Here is a 19,061-nt window from a genome sequence, read left to right as displayed (position 1 = left end):
GTGGCTTCTGTCATAACAACCTGAGACAGATGTGTGGTCTCTTGGTACTTAGATAAAGTTTTGGCCTGAGGTTAATATGTTGTAGCACCGGGGAAGTGCTAATGTGATTGGTTGCAATGTTGTGGGTTTTTTTTACAGTAAGACACTTAAATTTGTATGATATGATACAAGTGTTAATAAAGAATTATTTTTTTTCCTTAGGTGGAAATTCTTGCCTCACTTCAAAAGCCAAAAAAGATCACCTTGAAAGGTTCAGATGGGAAATCTTACATTATGATGTGTAAGCCAAAAGATGATCTAAGGAAAGACTGTCGGCTCATGGAATTCAACTCCCTTATTAATAAGGTTTGATGAGTTAGACAATCAGATGCATTTTATTTATTGACAAGAGCAAAATGCTGAACTGTCTAACAAAAAAAACCCCCCCACACCCTTACCTTGAGATAAAGCTTACTGGAAAAAAGTAAACTGTTGCGATATATCTTATTTCAGCAGAAATCAATAGCAATTGATAATATGTAACTTCTTACAGACTTGTGAAAACAACAATAAAATAGAACATTTTGCCAAAACAATCGCTTATTCCAGCAAAAATATGCAGGAAAGATTATTTACAGTAAATAAATAACTGCAAACTTTCTGCTGTCATGCTTCATATTTCTTATTCAGTATTTTCTTATATTTTTATGAGAAATAGGTAAATTCATGTTTTCATAATAAAAGTGTTGCCATACTAAGTATTTTAGTTATGTTTTACTACTTGGCAATATGGTTAAGGTTAAGGTACTATGTCTTCCATGAGGTTAAAGCAAATGATAGCATCTCTGAAACATTAAAACACTTATTTCAAATACTGCTTTTAAGGGATTTAAGCCAGGTACAAGTTATGGAGTTTGACAATTTTATTGCAAAATTATCTTTTTAAATTTACCTTGGAGAACAGATGAGCATTTTGCTTGCATTTGACCTACTGCAGACAGCAAAGCTTAAAATTTAGAACTTCAAATCTTGTGATTGGAAAATAGATATAATGGTTAATGTTATTGATACATTTTGATCATATCTATGTTTTCTGTTAATCTTGTTATTCTTTTGTGAATAGTGCTTAAGAAAAGATGCGGAGTCACGTAGGCGAGAACTCCATATTCGAACCTATGCAGTTATTCCATTAAATGACGAATGTGGCATAATTGAATGGGTGAACAATACTGCTGGTTTAAGAAATATCCTGATAAAACTTTACAAGGAGAAAGGTAAAGAAATATATTAGACTATAGTCGTATTTTATTTTTTTTAAAGGCGTTGTATCTTTATTATTAAATGAGACAAACAGCAAAGACTAAATTCTAGGAAGATGCAATCACTTGTATTTTTAACTATCTGCAATATATAATTATATGCGATATATAATTATATATCCGTAATATATAATTATTTATATGTGTGGTAGACTTTTAAATGAAAGACAATTGGTGTTTGCAATAAACAAGTTCCTTACGAGAACTGATAACACAATCCTCTTAATGCATTCTTTTATACAATGATGTAAATAATTTCAGCAGCAGTGCAACAGCATGGGAATGTATGTGCAGCACTGAATAATAGAAAGATCTGATCTGTTGTTTTTTCATTTCTGTTACATTTGTGTGAGATGATTAAGATAATTTATAATTGAATCAAGGTTGAGGGTACAGCAACTTTCCAGGGAAAAGATAGGATTGCTTTTGAATTTCTTGTTAACAAAGCAACTTCCTGGTCAGTGCAATAACATTTTGGGAGGAAATTTCACACTTTATCTGGATGTATGCAGACATCTGGGAGTCTGGGACTCCAAACATCTCAGCTGAATATAATGCATGGCTCTGTGAGGGTGGGGTTTTTTGTTTCTCTTTCAGTTAACATTATGATTTGTTATTTACCTTCCAGTAACCCACGACCACCACCATGTTCTATGGGTTATTTTCCATTCGTTCATTTATTTCAACTTTATGCAGGTGGTTGTCTTCTCTAAAATACAACACTGTAATAGTATGTATAAGGCTTTATATTTGGGGTTTTTTTCCTAGCCTAATTGAGGAGTCTATTACAGGTATCTATATGACTGGAAAAGAATTGCGTCAGCATATGCTTCCAAAGTCAGCACCTTTGTCTGAAAAGCTGAAAATGTTCAAAGAAGTCCTTCTGCCTCGTCACCCTCCTCTCTTTCATGAATGGTTCCTTAGAACGTTTCCTGATCCTACTTCCTGGTGAGTGGCTGGGGTTGGGCTAGCTCAGGAATATCTCCTTGGTGTATTTCACTAAACATTAATGATACTACTGAAAAAAGACAGATAACCCAAGGAAGTGACTTCGACATATCTGATTCTTATTTCCGCAGGTACAACAGTAGGTCAGCCTATTGTCGCTCTGTGGCAGTTATGTCCATGGTTGGTTACATACTCGGTCTAGGAGACCGTCATGGTGAGAACATCCTGTTTGATTCTCTGACTGGTGAATGTGTGCATGTGGATTTCAACTGCCTTTTCAATAAGGTGAGAAGTGCCACTCCTGAACTTGCTCTTTGTTTTATGTGCCTGTAAGTTATAAATTTCTGTTGTCGTCTTGTGGTGTTTTCCCCACTTTTTACTTTAACATATCTACTGTTCTGTCTCTCACTTTGCTTCTTATTTATATCAAACAAACGGACTAGGGTATGTAAAGAGCACGTGATTGTTCTGTACGCTGCAGCAATGAAAGCGAGCTTTTTGATTTAGCCAGTATCAGATGAGCTCATTTGGATACACTGAAAAATAGCCCAAATTTTTGTGTGTTTGTATTTTGTGACTCTTCTCTCTCCACTGCCACCCTCCAAACAAAGCTGCAGTTACTGCATTTGGAGTTCTGCTGTGAAGAGTTTATTTGGTTTTTTACACAAATTCAGCACAAAAAAATCCAGTGGTTCTGTAAAAATGAACAGCAGAAATTGTGGCCAGAGTGGGATTTTGAGTTTTGGTGTTTCTGTTGAAAGATGCTTTTGGTGTGAAACGTGCTCTCTTTAATTCAGATAAGTGAGGCAAAGATATTGGTAGTTTATTTCTCCCGCTTTCTTTTTAGTAAGCCTAAATTGCCCTGCATAACCCTTATTTTAAAAATAAAAAAGTTTTTAAGGTAACTTGCATATTAGTTAGCCTTTTGTGTGAGACTACAGAGCAGCTATATATATTTAGTACAAAGTTTTATACCCTGTATTAGTGTAGTAAAACAGGGAAAAAGGTTATTTGGATGTTGGTATCCTTTATTCACTGTAATTTCTCTTTACCAGCTGAGAAGGACTGTGATGTGAGCAAACATCTCTTATCAGCTAGAAAACTGCCACTGACAAAGATGGTGAAAAAACCTAAAAATAATGCAAATGTTACCCCTTAATAATGCTTAAAATGCTTAAGCTATACTCTTCTTTTTTAATATAAAGGGAGAAACTTTTGAAGTTCCAGAAATTGTTCCTTTTCGTCTCACTCACAACATGGTTAATGGAATGGGTCCAATGGGAACAGAAGGCCTCTTCCGAAGAGCTTGTGAAGTCACAATGAGACTCATGCGAGACCAAAGGGAGCCCCTAATGAGGTACTGCAACTAGTTTTGCTACAAACTCTGGAAAGGTTCTCTGTAGTGTAAACATCTGAAACAGTAACTGCTGACGAATACACCAGTTCCAGCACATGCCTGTCATGCAGCTCAGTCTTACCATGACATGCAGCTAAATATAAAACAATATAAATATTCAGTGCTAACTTTAGACTCCTGTCAGTGTTCTTGGTTTGAAAATTACATATAATATATGTATCTTACCCTTTTTTTTATTTTTAATTTATTTAGTGTCTTAAAGACTTTTCTCCATGATCCTCTTGTGGAATGGAGTAAGCCTGTTAAAGGGAATACAAAAGCACAGGTGAACGAAACTGGAGAAGTTGTCAATGAAAAGGTTAGTTGAAAACAAGCATAGCATAAGATATTCAAGTGTCCATTCTGGTTGCAAGTTCTGTATTTTCTGATTGAAACCTTAACTTTCTTGGTTTTTTGTTTCATTTAAATATTCCTCTGGTTGTTTCTTCTTGATTATTTGTGTTCATAATTTTTATCCATAAAGAGACTATTTTTATTGATAGAAAATATAATTTATCTACTAAAGAACCAAACAAAACAGAGCCTGATACTCTCTTAGTAGTGCTATTAAATGAAGGACAAGATCAACAGAAGCAGTCAGTAGGAGAGAGGAAGCTCCTGCTTCCCCTCACTCTGACTGTTGCACAGTGCTCCAGACTTACAGTGATGGTAACATCTGGAGTCCTTTCCATGCATATTTTTGTGCTTTTCATGAGTGGATATTTATTACTGAATAAATGTGTGCCTTGTTACATGTCAAGGAATACTTGGTTAAAATTTGGTTTAAAAATTTGGTTAAATTTTAAAAAATTTGTTTAAAATTGGTTAAAAAGGATTTCATATGTACTGTTTCTTTTGTAGCTGCTGATAAATACTTGATTGTTCATCTAGAATACAGCTTGCACAAAATGTAGTATTTATGCTCTTTCCTCTTCGCAAAAATTCTGATTTCTCTCTTAATAATTATGTGTAATAGCAGATGAAACTTAACAAGGCAGTGATAAACACAGCAGTTGGGGATAAGGGCAAACTACAGTACTGTAGCTGTATTTTAACAAAGAATGTGGCTGAGCTGTTTGAGCACAGAGAATCTCCTGGTCTTCAAACAATTACTAACCACGCTGTGCCTACATAACCTTTCTTTTAGTTACAGGACCACCCGGAGAGCTGTAGATGTTAACTGTTTTTTCTGGATAGGTGCCAATGTTATGCTTGAGCTTTCAAAGAAAATGTCTGAGTGTAATTGGTATGAACTAGCTATTCTCTTTTTGAGTTGCTCAGCATAACCTGTTATTAGACTTCTTCATTTTCAGTTGCTCATAATTTCGGTCTAAAATTTACAGACTAGGTACATTCTTTAATTTTACCCAGAATTCCAAGAAAAAGGCTGGGAAAAAATTGCATTTATTTGAAAGCGATTGTATGAAATATAAAGCATTTTAATGTTTTCAAATATATTTGGATAGCTTTTTCACTCTTCTCCAAAAATTTTATCTGTAAAAATGTAAAGCAAAAGTTATAACTTGACCAATAATCTGTCCACTTTAAAGAATTATTTTTAAAAGTGAGTATCCTTTGTTTTCAAAGTAAGTGGTGTAGACATTTGGGTTTTGTTTTAAACTAGCATATAGATGTCAAACATGTGCTAATAAATACTTTCTCATTTTAAGAAGTGGAAGTTCATGGATAGTAACACAATTTTTTTTTTTCCTCCATTTTTTGTTACTAGGCCAAAACCCACGTCCTTGATATAGAGCAACGGCTGCAAGGTGTCATTAAGACTAGAAACAGAATAAAAGGCTTACCCTTATCTATTGAAGGGCACGTTCATTACCTCATTCAAGAAGCAAGTGACGACAACCTGCTCTGCCAGATGTATATGGGCTGGGCTCCGTATATGTGAAATTTGTTCACTTTGGAACGATACCATTCACAAGTGATGTAGCTATAGTATTCTTGAGAAGGGATTAATCAGTGATAACTGGTTACTTCTGTTGATTTGTGATTGTAAGCATCAGAACAGCCTTATCATCAACCCAAAGTCTATGTAAAATGTACAATTTACTTGCAAGTATGCTATGAATACACTTGCAGACGTGTAAGGTGTTATGACTTATATTTTGTATACATATAGAAGGCAGTACATAGGAACTACTTAAAAATTAGACTGTGCAAGTTTCTGCAAGTTCCTTATAGACATATATGAAAAACTTTTGAAAGAATGCACTCTGTAAGGTACTGTATATTTTTGTAAAGATTTTTCTCACTCAGTCTACTTGTAGATTAGAAAATCTGACATTGAAGTTTTATACTGATATGATGTAAAGTGGTTCTTTCAACTTTTGCTACTCATAGTTCAGAAGGGCTTTCTAAAAATAATTAATATTTCTTTTCAGTAGTAGATCTCGAATTTTGGTTTCCTTTGACTTTCTTCCACATGGCTTGGTTATGTTTAGAAAAGCATTTGGGATCTTAAATCTCACCATGCAGAAACTGGTGAAGTGTTAAAACGTTCTGAAACTGTTTCCTGCTGTGCTGACACCCTTCTGAAGGAAATGACACAGCGTGGCCAGTTAGGGGACCCTGGCAGTGCGGCTGTGACCCGTGCCGCAGGCAGGGAATTGTGTCAGTGACTTTGACACACATTTTAAAAAAGGTTCTGGACAGGCTCCCTCCTTCCTCTCTTGTAAACCTGTGGCTACAGTGAGTGTTTTTCAGGCTCCATTTCAGGAAAAGTGTTTTGACATGGACAAGAGTAGAGTAAATATGTCCAGAAGGCATATACTAACTTAGAGTAATGCCTCCCTAAGCATTCAAAGGGTAGGGAAATGAGGGGGGACATGGGGAAAATTATACCCTTTCACCCTACAATGGGATATAATTGGAATTTTTGTACAGTATTTTTGTTTCTGTGATTCTGAGGGGCAATGCCATGAGTTTTCGATCACAGTAATGTCATGTCATGAGACTCAAGTGTTAGTTCAGCTGAACTGTGGACACTGGAGAGTAAATTTAAATATTGAATTTACAGTTGTTTATAGTGGTTTTGTTTCTCTGCGGAACTAGTGGATAATCTTCCAAAAGCGCTGTCACTGTCTCATAAACCTGAATATTTTTCCAAGTAAGATCTTTAGATTCTGCCATGATCTTTGCAGTGTGTGGCAGTACCGGGGTTACGTGAGCTTTCACGGGCTTTATTGTTCCATCAGAGTTCCGCACCGCGACCTGCGGCACCAGGCCCCGCTGCGGCAGCTCCGCATTCCAGGCCGCGTCCCGGGAGCTCCCGTGGGAGCCGGCAGGGGGGAGGGCGAGAAGCGACACCTCACGGTTTAATCGTCACCGGCGGCCGCCCGGGCGCTGCTGGGCCGGACGCGGCCGGGCCGGCGGTTCCGCCGCTGCCGGAGGAGCCAGCCCCGCCCCGCCCCGCGCCGGCAGCGCCGCTCTGTCCGCCGCTCTCTGTGGTCGGCGCGGCTGTCAGCGCTGCGCGCCGGAAGGAGGGCGGAGCGCGGCGCGGGGTTGTTTGGGTCCGGCGGGGCGGCGAGGGCGCCGGGGAGCGGTGGCCATGGGGGTCCCCAAGTTCTACCGGTGGATCTCGGAGAGGTACCCCTGCCTCAGCCAGGTGCTGAAGGAGCATCAGGTGAGCCGGGAGCGAGGCGCCGCTGCCTGCCAGGGGCCGTTCTCCGCGGAGCAGGGGGGTCCTGAGCGGCCCCTCGGCGGGGCGCGGGGCCGGGCCTCTCCGGGCCGGGCTGGTGGGGCCGAGCCGGAGCGGAGGCCCGCTGGCGGAGACGCGGGTCGGCCCAGGGCGGGCGGCTGCGCCTCGGCGGGACCTGCGGCTCGAAGCGGACCAAAGTGGCGGGATGGCGGCGTGCGGCCGCTGGGGAGCGGGAGAAGCTTTCGGAGCCCCCCCCGAAAGCCTCAGTCCCCGAGCCGAGGCCGCCGTGAGTGCCGCGCTGCTCCCGGGCGGTGCCGGCCCGGAGCGCCGCCTCAGCCGTGGCGGTTCCGGCTCCGTTCGCTTGTTTTCCCGGCCACGGTGCCCCCAAAGCCCGCGGAGCTTCCCCGGCACCGGGCGGCCCTTCGCCCCCACCGGGGACCGGCGGGTCGGAGTTCCCGGTTACTGGGTTCAGGAAAGTTCCAGCTGCTGACGGCCAGCGCACAGGAACGACGAGGGGCAGGTTTGACAGCTCTGCTACGTTTCCTTGTTGTTGCGTGTGTTGGACAGTGTGCGTTAGTTGCAAAACTGAGAAGTATGTTAAAGCCTGAAAAAGGAAAGCTGCAAATAACGCTTTTAGCAGTCAGGCAAAAAGTCTTGTTTACAAAGAAATCATGTTTGGGACCTGTTAGACACAAGTTCTTAACTTTTCATTATCGTTTTCAACTGCTATTGTGGATGTGGTTTTATAGTCTGAATGAGGATGTTCTGAGTTGGGTGATGACTGAAGGCGTGTTTGAGTGTTAAAACTTTTTTCCTAAGCGTTTTTTTTTAAAGGTCAAATAGCTGCTCAATCAATATATCTAAGATGCCTTGCTCAAGTAATTCCCAGCCTGAACGTTTGACCTGTTTTTCTAGTTTCAAAGTAATTTTCAAAGCTTAGGTCTTTGCTTATGATTTGCTGGATTTCTCAACCGTGTCTTACACTGTCTGTGTGGCAAGGCAGCAGCAGCATACGCTGGCTTTTCAGCTCTTCTGTTAAAAGGCAGGGCTGCTCGCTGCGGTTTCTGGCAGCTTTAAACTGTTGAAGAAGCGTGAGCTGTGGCAGGCTGGGCAGTCAGCCTGTGCCTGTTCTGACCGGGGGGATGGCAGCAGGGCGTAGGACCTGGGGTGCTTTCTGAAAGAGGCTGTTAGAGCTCTGAAGAGAAACCAAAAGCACAACTCAGCCTTAAGTATGCTAATGTCGTTCTCCAGTTAGTATTTCTAAAGATTAGATGATGTTCTTGGCTTAGGTGGAATACTTATTCTGTATAAAAGAAGAAGGAAAATGTCTAGATTATTATCTGTGATATTAAGTTTCAGCAGTAGCATATATCTCCATTCTTCCTTTTCTCTGCCAGACCACTTGAATATATAGACTGACACATACAGCATCTAGAATAGGATTGTTGTTTGCTACTATGGAAAAACTACCCAGAATAAAAGGCAGTTCCTATGTAAAAAACATCATTATTTTAAAATCATATTATAGCCGTGCTTCTTAAAAGGTCATCTGTTTTCCTTACATATGCTACTTCCATATAAAAGCTTTAGTTTTCATCTCTTTAGAATGCTGCCTGTGCAATGCCTCACTCTCTTCTTATCTGAAAACGGTGCCTGTGTGGATGATGTGGTGTCTGTGCATGTTGAGAGCAGTTTAGTTACTGAATTTAACTGTACTGAAGATCATTAGGCACAGCAGAAGACTAGTTATTGCAGGTGAATGGAGATCCTTCTGGATCCTGCCCCTTGTTTCTTCTCTTCCTTGTTCCTCTTCCTGAAACAGAGCTATGTTTCTTTTGTGTCTGGATGATAAATACACGTCCAACAACATGCCTTTGAAAATTATGTGAAGATTTGTCAGCAGCAATGCTGCAGAAAATCATGAAAACGTAGCAGTGCCTTTTTCCAGTTGCAGTGACAGGAGGGTTTTTATGAGCAGTCTTATTGGTGGATTAAAGAATAGATTCGTTTATTGCAAATTGCTCTCGTGCAAGTTTGGTGGTTTTTGGTTACAAGAAGGTAGATAACGGACCCTTTGATTCATCTGTTTGACGGTGCTTATGCTCTGTATGTTGCTTGTGTACATTCAGGGGAGGGATTTTTCTTTAAAAGAGAGCTGGACTGCTACAGATAAGGCTGTTATCAGGACAGAGAACTAGACAGAAAAAAACATGTTTAGAAAGTGTGGGAAAGAAATTTATGTTATTATTGATAATTCTACTGCTTTTGCTGGTAATTGCCACTCTCTAGACCCACAGGTGGCTCTTAGCGTGGCTGAGGAGGCAGCGTGCAGTGGGCATGGCAGAAACTCCTTAACAGGGGAGAGCCCTAAAGCTCTTCAGCTGGTTTTGCTTTTCAAATATTGTTGGAAACTGCGTACTCCGCTTTGTAGTTTTTTGTTGTTTATGGTGCAGCTATACCAGATTGAATCAGTAAAATGAGTGGGTTATATACATTAAAAAAAAATCTTTTCCCGAATAGCGTAACTTTATTTACTTTTCCCTTATACAATGTAGAAGATTGGCTGAGCACAGGGGACAGAAGACCTCAGATACCAGAAACAGTCAGGATAGGACAGGTATCTGTTCCGCTGACTTCACTGGGAAAATCATAATAGCGGATTGCAAGCACAGACAAACCCGTAAGCAGTCAAGATGCGGTTGGCCCGTTGGTGTGCAGCGGGTTCCAGGGAGCTCTTCCCACCCCAGCTCCTTTCCAGGGGTCGTTACTCTCAGCCGCTCCTGGGGCAGTGATTGCACTGCTTCAGCTGTCACCAATGGGTACTAACTGTGGCTTTTGTAGATTCCAGAATTTGACAACTTGTACCTGGACATGAATGGCATTATACATCAGTGTTCACATCCAAATGATGATGATGTTCACTTCAGAATCTCAGAAGATAAGATTTTTGCTGATATTTTTCACTATTTGGAAGTACTGTTTCGTATTATTAAACCAAGGAAGGTTTTCTTCATGGCAGTTGATGGAGTAGCTCCAAGAGCAAAAATGAATCAGCAGCGTGGGAGACGTTTTAGGTGAGAATATTTGTTCTTGCTCTGCCTTTAGGATAGTAAACACTTTAAAAAAATATTTACCTAAATGTATGCAATGAAAAGGAAAATATGAGTGGTCCTGTCTTTGACAGTAGCTTTAATTTTTAGTTAAATGAGTGTAAAATATTAATACGTAAAATCAGGATTCCAAAAGGGAAAGTTTGCTCGTTACTTAGATTTTTCTTTGTGTATGTGGGACTTGGAGGCGGGAGGAGCTTTTTTCCTATGAAATTTTCTGTGAAATAAATCTGCAGCGGAGCTTTTACAGGTATCTCGAATGACTTCATAACCTGCGAGAGCCTTTAGTATTTGTGAATGCTAATTCTAGATACGCCTTTTTGGAAACTATAATGGAACGGTCTTTGACAGTCATAGAAGAAATGCAGTTTCTAATGAAACTCTGGTTTCCTGTTGATACCAGTTAGCATCCTAGCTCAAATACAGAGCTGCAAGTAGATTTCAAAGTGCTAAGAATTATTTTCATGTTTTGGGAGATGGATGCGGAAGCTTCTTTAAAGACTGCTGTAAGGAGAGAAAGCCAGTGGTCAGATGGTATACATGGTGAGTGAAATACAGCAGAAACAAACTGGGGGAAAGGGATAAGACAAAATATTTTCAAGTTACCGGGGTTTGGTTTGGTGTGGTTTTTTTTTTATTTTTAAGAGAAAAAGGAGGATGAGAGGAAAAGATTAAGAAAGAGTTCTAAATAGAAAATTGGAGTAGAATTGAGCGAAGGACAAAAATCTAAGACATTGGTGGTTTCTCTTTGTCTGGGTGAAAAGGCTTAAGATATTTGTTTGTTTCTCCATTACTAGTGACCACAAAAAAGTTAGTTCGCCCCTCCTACCCTGTTGGTATTCCAAACTTGCTGCTGTGTTTAACTATGTTACCTTTATTGTTCCGAAATAGCATTTTCAGATGTTTAGATCCTGAGTGTTCCTGTTACTTCAACATTTTTCAACATTAATTTGCTTTCATTGTGATCAGCCATTGAATGATAATCTTGGTAATCTAACTATTAACTGTATCTGAGTAATGACAGATTATCATCATCGCTAGGGGAAAAAAAAAAAGCAAGCTAGTTTTAAGCCTTCCAGTTATATGAGATACAAGTTCAAACTCTGTTCAGGAGTTAAAGTTCTCTCTTCCTTCCCCCTTCCCCCTTTTTTGAACACTCTTTTAAAAATCAACTATATGTATTTTGTCAGTAAAGATGTACTTAGGATATTAACATTTGAATAAAATGAATCTTTCTCTACTCCTTCTCTCCAACCATGTTTTGGTTTAGATCAGCAAAAGAGGCAGAGGACAAAATTAAAAAGGCATTAGAAAAGGGAGAAACTCTCCCTACAGAAGCCAGATTTGACTCCAACTGTATTACACCAGGTAAGATAATTTGTTATTTACATTGAAGTGTTTGGATTTATGTTTTTGCACCTATGTTTTGGTACTTTTTTCCTATCCTAAGGCATTTTATTTAATTGGAGGACAGAGTTGATAAAGGCTCGAGTAAGTTGGGAACACAAGTTTTAATAAGTTTTAGTGGGATTGGAATATCGTCTCATTCTAAAAGTTTTTTAGATTGCTATGGAAAAAATGAAACCTCTTTGCGGCGGGAGGGGAACCAGCTGTCCCCCTCATGTCTTGCAAAATTTTTACTTTTTTTCTTTAATACTTTTGAGATGTAAATGCAATTTGAACATCTAGTGAAAAGCTTTGTGTTTAACTTAGATTTCTGTTTTCAGGAACGGAATTCATGGCCAGATTGCATGAACATCTTAAATATTTTGTAAATATGAAGATTTCCACAGACAAATCCTGGCAAGGAGTAACAGTCTACTTATCAGGCCATGAGGTTATTGTATTTTGTTAATATTTATTTTAAATAATTTTCTATCTTACAGAAAAATACTTATTGATGGATTTTGGTTTTATTTGTGCAGACTCCAGGGGAAGGTGAGCATAAAATTATGGAGTTCATCAGATCAGAAAAAGCAAAGCCCCATCATGATCCAAACACAAGACATTGTCTCTATGGCTTAGATGCTGACTTGGTATGTGCAGTTAAAATAAAACAAACAACACAGGTTTATAAAGTGTGCATGACTGATGTCTTCCTAAGCACACAGGGTTTAAAAATGTTATTAAACAATAATGTAATTTTGTATTCCTGCTAACTTTTGAATTTGTAATGAAACACAACAGCAACATTTCTTTATACAGATTGAATCTTGTGTAACAGTTTTTAAAAAAAATAATGAAGTAAGACCTTTCTAATATCTCTTTATAACAGATTATGCTGGGATTAACGAGTCATGAGGCACACTTTGCACTCTTAAGAGAAGAAGTCAGATTTGGTGGTAAAAAGTCTCAAAGGTGAAATGATTTAACATTATTCTTTATATGTGATGAAATTAAATCAAAAATATACTGGGTCACTAAAACAGTTTTTATTGATTGTATACTAAATTAATAAAATCTTAGCTTATTTTTATGTTAGTACACAAAATTAGAGAAATCAACTTGTTAAATTGTGCATTTGAATTAGTTTACACAGGAAAAATGTATGTTGTCGGGACAGTTGATTTAAAAAAAAATCCTTAGAGCTTTGATGTGTTGTGCTTCTTCCTTCATATTATGAGTGGAGCAGCCCAGGCTCTCTTGACATTGTTCTCATAATTGCCTTATGCAGGTATTGACTTTTAAAAATGTATTTATAACTCAGGTTTTGTACATTTAAGGAAATTACTAGAATAATTACTAAAACAATCTCATAGTGCCTGATTGGAAGCTCTTATTATGGATTTGCCCATTTGAACTATCCTGTGGGCTATAGTCAGAAAAAGGCAATTTGTTCCAGAACTGTGCATGTACATGGAGCTGTTTTGAAGTAATAGAAAAAATAATTTTATAACTCTTACTGTGGCCAGGTTTGTTCTGTGTCTAGGTTCCTCCTTTGAAGGATCTTAAGCATAGATTTGGTGGATATAGGGAGAAGATAGGAGAGAGAGAGAAATAGGCTTTTTTTGATACAGAAGGGATTTTGGATAATACAGTGATAAGTCATGTAAATGTTTAGATAAATGCATAATTTTTGCTAATAAAAAATGTTTTTATTGCCAAGGACAATATGATAAACATCAAAAGTAAGTATTCTTTTCATAGTCTTCCAAGTCAACATTTCACTAGTACTTATTCTGTCAATAATGTTGGCATGTAACGTTGTAATGTTTTTAAAAGACCTTAAGTCTAATCAAAGAAAAGTCGTTTTTCCCTTTTAAAAAAAAAATTCTGAAATATAAAATAAAGTTTGATGGCCTTTTGAGGGATTAAATAAAGTACGAAATCAAAAGGCAAGGTGTCTTTTTTCTTTTTTCCCTCAAGCATTGTTCCATATTTGACTCCTGTAATTTCAGGATAATATTGCTCATTACAGGAATTTACTGTCGGAAGTTACAGGAATTACCTTCTGTCAATATTGTCACTTTTATGAGTAATTACAGTTGGAAATTTGAAAATACTAAAAATACATACAAATTAATATCTGTCAGCAATATCTTGATTGAGGTAAAGTGTTTGTTTTATCAGGATTTTCAAGTCCAGTGCAATGAAGAATAAGTGGCACAATGTCTCTAGGGTCTTAGAGCATCAACCTGGATTTGCCAATATGAAAATTACATTTTAAAAATGACAAAATTTGGTCTGAAGATCTGTGCAGCCAAGTGTAGTTCAGAGTTTGTCTTAATGATCTTTGTACAAGCTTGTGTAGCACCCACATCTTCCTCAGAGGATTTTGGCAAAAATCTACTATGTCTGGGTGAATACTGGGTGTTTATGCTGGTTTGTCGCTGGAGGTGGTCCCAGCTAGTTACAGTATCTACAAGTTGAAATGGTCATTTACAAATTTAAAATACATCAGTCTTTAGCTGATTAATCTTTTGGTGTAGGTATTGACTGATTTTGGCCTAATGTTGGCTTGGGTCTTAAGTAATCTTAGTGAAGAGGGGAAGAGAAGGCAGAAGAGATGTTGACTAATTTATGCCATAACCAAACAGTAGGTTTGTCATTTTTTTGGTGCTGTGTTGAAGCTATAGGTAATACATATGGAACATATTTTCAAGTTGAGCGTATTATTTTCTTACAAGAAGCATTTTGAATGACTGCAAATGTAACCCAGCCAGTTTACACATGAATCTGTGTACTCTCTGTGTACTCAGGCTAGTTCTACAGTACCTTAAGATTTATTTGGTTTGGCGCAAAGTTGCATTGTCTCTTTTTTCGACAATGGGATAATTACTTAGAAAATAGTTGATGCAACATGGATCTCCACCAAGCTGCCCTGCTTTCTCTAAGCTAGCTGTTTTCCCTATGGTGCAGTCACATTTGTTTAGAAGATGCTACTACAGAATTTTATAGACTCAAACCAGATGAATCCTAAAATAGATTCAAAGAAATGTTTATACATTATTTCTTCTGCAAAGATATAATCTTAATAAGATTACTTGCTTTTAGGTAACCTTGGACTTATTAAATATTCATGCTGAAAGTGTGTTTATAAATAATTAATTTAATGTTTTGAATAATTTACAGAGCATGTGCACCAGAGGAAACCACATTTCATTTACTGCACTTATCACTGATGAGAGAATATATTGATTATGAATTTTCACCAGTAAAAGTAAGTTCTAATGGAGGTGTGACTGAAAAAATGTGTGAGGTCTTATTATGCAAACATGGTAATAAAAATTATACTCCTGTGTGGTTTTGTGTTGTTTTTTTGTTTTGTTTTTCCCCCCCAGGACAAGATTTCCTTTGAATATGATATTGAAAGGATAATAGATGATTGGATCTTAATGGGTTTCCTTGTAGGAAATGATTTTATTCCTCATCTACCTCATTTACACATTAATCATGATGCACTGCCGCTACTTTATAGAACATACATGGCTATCTTGCCAGAACTGGGAGGTAAGAACGCCAAGTTCAGTTGTCTAAAGCAGAAATACTAACTTTCCTGCATTAATGCTTATTGATTATTTTAGTTATGTTAGAATGTTTAGCATTTAGTATATGTTCTGTAGGCAGCCAGCAAGATTCCATTCTATTATCTATGGAGCATTTAAATTAAAATTTTAAAATTACTAATTTAAAAAACGTACTTTATTTTCCCAATAGGTTACATAAATGAAAATGGGCATCTGAATTTAAAACGCTTTGAGAAATATCTCACAAAACTGTCAGATGTAAGTAATTTTGAAATTGAATTGTGTAGAACGGTGTAGTCTGTCGAATATAACCTCAATATACTGCCCTGAAATACACCATGCTGTATTTTTAATGAACTATTAAATGACTGTTTTACAAGTGGTTCAGTCAGCTGTTTTTAAAGTAACTGATGGGATCCAATCAGTTTTTGTCTGATCTTACTGTAACATAAGAGGAAAAAGACGGAATCATTTGATCTGTGCTTTAGCATAGAGATCTCATCAGTAGAATCCTGATCCTCAGTTCTCACTGAACACTGAGCAGCAGTACTGGGCAAGCGTGTGCTGCAGGCAACAATCAATATTCTTTGCTTCCCCTGCTGGTCAGTTTCTTGTGGGGTAAGCTGTGGCTGAAGATCTTGGAGAGCAAGATTTTTTTGCAGGTTTTTTATGAAGATTATTGGTAAAGAGCAAAGAAACATTTTTCAGAGGCAGGCATCAGTATTCTTCAGGAGCTAACTGGGGTACAGGCGGCAATCCTGTTAAGTGCTACTGCAGTAATCCAGCCTAGAGGTGAGAAGAGGGTTAAGCCATATAGAGATGGAAAGGTCTCAGCCTTCTGCTGAACTCGGAAGGAGTGAGTTCATGTGCTGTCCCTGCTTCAGCACTGTCTTCTGGTTCTTGGGTAGAACCATAGAAGTGTTGAGCGTGTGGCACAAGACTACATTACCCAGACCCTATATAATTCTACTACTTCTGGAGTCGATAGTGAAGTGTGAAAGTTATCTAACTCTTTTTGTTACCCCTTGCTGCATTACTGAAAGAAAACAAAATATGGCTTGTGTATGTGTTAGAAATATTTTTTCTTAGAAATATATAACATTAATCTATTAGTTGTAGCTCTAGGACAAAATGTTTATGTACGAATGACTCTAGATATAATGTAATACACATACTAAAAAGGCATTGTCCATTTAGCACGCTAAATTTGACATCCTTCAAATATTTCTAAACTTACTTTGATCTTTCTGCACAGTTTGATCGTGAACACTTCAGTGAAGTCTTTGTAGACCTCAAATGGTTTGAAAGTAAAGTAGGCAATAAATACCTCAACGAGGCAGCTGGTATTGCAGCAGAGGAAGCCAGAAAAAATAAACAAAAGAAACAAAAGGTTAGTGTTTTACATATGCAATTTTGTAAATAAGCATGTTAATTTTTGAAAATAAAGAATTTGATCTTAGAAAAATTAAATGGCATAAACCTTTGTTTTGAGATTTTCTTGAGATCAAAAGAGATAACAAAATGTACCATTTGAGGAATTGCCTGTATGCATTGCTGGTTGTGCGTGATGAAATGGTTAAGGCAAGGTTAGGTTCTCGTAATTTTTGAAATCTTGTAAACCTGTAACAGTGTTTCATGTCAATTTACCTCTTCCTCAACAACAGCAAAACCTACTTCTGGGTGAGTTGTGGTCAAACTTGCTGTACTTTGTAATTTTACTTGTCAATACATAGCCTGCTAGAAGTTTTATACATGTCAGATACGTTGATAGATCAGTCATGCATGTCTTGGTATTGGCCAGCTGTTTCACAATGAATAGATAAATAATTTCATTGGTGTGAGCTATCTCGGGTTAGTTATTAAACATGCAATTCTAGATAGAACTAATTAATAAGGAACAGCACCTTTCTCTGTATCTTGACTCTCCCCCGCTGCCATGTTCCCCACTACCCCCCACTGGCTGTTCTTCAATATACACCTTCAGCGGAGTGTAGAGTAGTGGCAGGAAATTCCTTCAAGTTTAATCTGTCGCTGTATATCGTTATCCTGTTCTTTAGTGCAGTTTGTGGTTTGTAAGAACAAGATGTTAGCTCTTGCTTTAATAAGGTATGCTTTATTTGCGGTTGTTTTCTTATTTGCCACAGCTGTGTAGTGTTAGCTAGCCAGCTTGGCTGATCCTTTGAATGGCAGTGACAGTCAGGAGCTTGCATATCCCAGGTACAGGGGCAGAGGGCCAGCTTCATGATCTGCTTATTGAAAGCTACTCAGTGCTGTACACAAAAGACACTGCGTAGTGTGAGAATGAAGTGAATGTTTGGCTTGTTCGACTCTCTAAAACACAGTTTCTTGTATCCTTCCCACAAAAGGAATTTGAACACTGAAAAATTTACTGATGAAAAATTTGACCGCATACTGGTGCTGTAGCACAATGCATGATGTAGGAAAAAGTGCTTAAATGTGTACTGCACAGTTTTGGAAATAGTTGTATTTTGGAAAACAAATATTCAGGTATATTTTAAAGGCGGTTGAGGTTTTATTTGAGACTGCTCCTTTGTCTGATCTGTATGAATAAAATCAATTTCCCAAGGCAATTACAAGAGAAGGAAATGTAGTGGGTTTTATACTAAAGAGTATGTATACATCTTGATTATAGCATTTTGAGTTGCAGATTATATGAATGTGAATGAGGTATGTGAATATTATTCTGTATTTTTACTTTATCTGAACTATTAATTTAATAGGCTCAGGAAAATTCTATATGTTTGGCTGCTTTAGAAAAAAACGAAGGTGAAGTGACCCCTAAAAGTAAGTGCAAATAATTTTTTCATATACATATAATAAAAACTCTTTGTTAATTTGTGTGTAGATTTGGAAGATCTGTAAGAATTTCATGTCAGAGATGACCCTAATATAAATGAAAGAGTTAGGGAGTGGGCTATTGGGAGATGGAACTGCACATCACTGGCTTGTGGTGAGAGGGAATGGGGCTAAAGCTTTTGAAGTGCCTCTTACCTGATCAGTATTTCCATGATGATTTAAAGGAATGAATGAGTAAATCTTCAACATTACTTTTTTGATAATTGTATGTCTAGATATTTTATTATACAGGTGAGGACAAGTGAACAGAGTTTTATATGGTGTTGAGGTTTTTGGTTGTGTCGGTCATGTTTTTAAACTCATTCATGTCTTTGCTCATGTTTTGAAATTTAATGTCAAAAATGTATGCATATTACTCCAGGATATAAGATGATGTTGCTGGAAAAAGATTAAATTTTATTTTAATGTTTTCTTAAATTTTTTTCTGGTGGCTTACATTCTCTTCTCTGTTCTTTTAATTGGACTATAAAATGGGTTTCCAGACTTTTTCTGGATAAAGATTTTGTTTGATTGTTTCATGTTATTTTCAGTGCAAGGAAGGTATGAGCATCTATAACTGAATTGAGGAGCAAAGTTAAGGCATTTAGTCAAAGCTGAATGTCTTCAAACCTATTGTAGCAGAGAAGTGAATGTTAATCTTTTTTTTTTTTTTTTTTCCCCATGACTGCTTTTTCAGCTGTATTGGAAGATGAACCAGAAGATGATGATCTGTTTGAAACAGAGTTTAGGCAATACAAAAGAACTTACTACATGACTAAAATGGGTGTAGAAGTAGTTTCTGAGTAAGTGTATGCTTTCTATTTTTTTTATTTT

General features: G+C 37.8%; 2 protein-coding genes across 8 annotated transcripts in view; both read left to right on the top strand.

The window, feature by feature from the left end:
* The window catches only part of ATR (ATR serine/threonine kinase), a 42,546-nt gene extending 36,494 nt beyond the window's left edge, over window positions 1-6,052 (top strand). The window contains exons 41-47 of the mRNA XM_065640224.1: window positions 202-345; window positions 1,103-1,253; window positions 2,090-2,246; window positions 2,378-2,531; window positions 3,452-3,603; window positions 3,856-3,961; window positions 5,372-6,052. Of these exons, the coding sequence (XP_065496296.1) occupies window positions 202-345; window positions 1,103-1,253; window positions 2,090-2,246; window positions 2,378-2,531; window positions 3,452-3,603; window positions 3,856-3,961; window positions 5,372-5,545 (1,038 nt within the window). The 3' untranslated portion in view covers window positions 5,546-6,052. The remainder of the gene's footprint in view (window positions 1-201; window positions 346-1,102; window positions 1,254-2,089; window positions 2,247-2,377; window positions 2,532-3,451; window positions 3,604-3,855; window positions 3,962-5,371) is intronic.
* Window positions 6,053-7,144: 1,092 nt separating this feature from the next.
* Window positions 7,145-19,061, top strand: part of XRN1 (5'-3' exoribonuclease 1) — a 35,750-nt gene continuing 23,833 nt past the window's right edge. For 6 of the 7 annotated variants that reach the window (XM_065640476.1, XM_065640474.1, XM_065640473.1 and 3 more), the window contains exons 1-12: window positions 7,145-7,279; window positions 10,136-10,368; window positions 11,675-11,772; window positions 12,132-12,241; window positions 12,330-12,440; window positions 12,680-12,762; window positions 14,977-15,064; window positions 15,186-15,354; window positions 15,562-15,629; window positions 16,627-16,761; window positions 18,113-18,176; window positions 18,925-19,030. In XM_065640476.1, the coding sequence (XP_065496548.1) occupies window positions 7,205-7,279; window positions 10,136-10,368; window positions 11,675-11,772; window positions 12,132-12,241; window positions 12,330-12,440; window positions 12,680-12,762; window positions 14,977-15,064; window positions 15,186-15,354; window positions 15,562-15,629; window positions 16,627-16,761; window positions 18,113-18,176; window positions 18,925-19,030 (1,340 nt within the window). In that variant the 5' untranslated portion in view covers window positions 7,145-7,204. Of the gene's footprint in view, window positions 7,280-9,904; window positions 9,975-10,135; window positions 10,369-11,674; window positions 11,773-12,131; window positions 12,242-12,329; window positions 12,441-12,679; window positions 12,763-14,976; window positions 15,065-15,185; window positions 15,355-15,561; window positions 15,630-16,626; window positions 16,762-18,112; window positions 18,177-18,924; window positions 19,031-19,061 lie in introns of those variants that run through there. The other variant, XM_065640475.1, reaches the window with a different exon arrangement.

Source organism: Caloenas nicobarica, chromosome 8 (genome assembly GCF_036013445.1).
Source record: "Caloenas nicobarica isolate bCalNic1 chromosome 8, bCalNic1.hap1, whole genome shotgun sequence".
Lineage (NCBI taxonomy): Eukaryota > Metazoa > Chordata > Aves > Columbiformes > Columbidae > Caloenas > Caloenas nicobarica.
The sequence above is the reverse complement of the archived record's forward strand: the minus strand, read 5'-3'. Positions and strand labels throughout refer to the sequence as shown.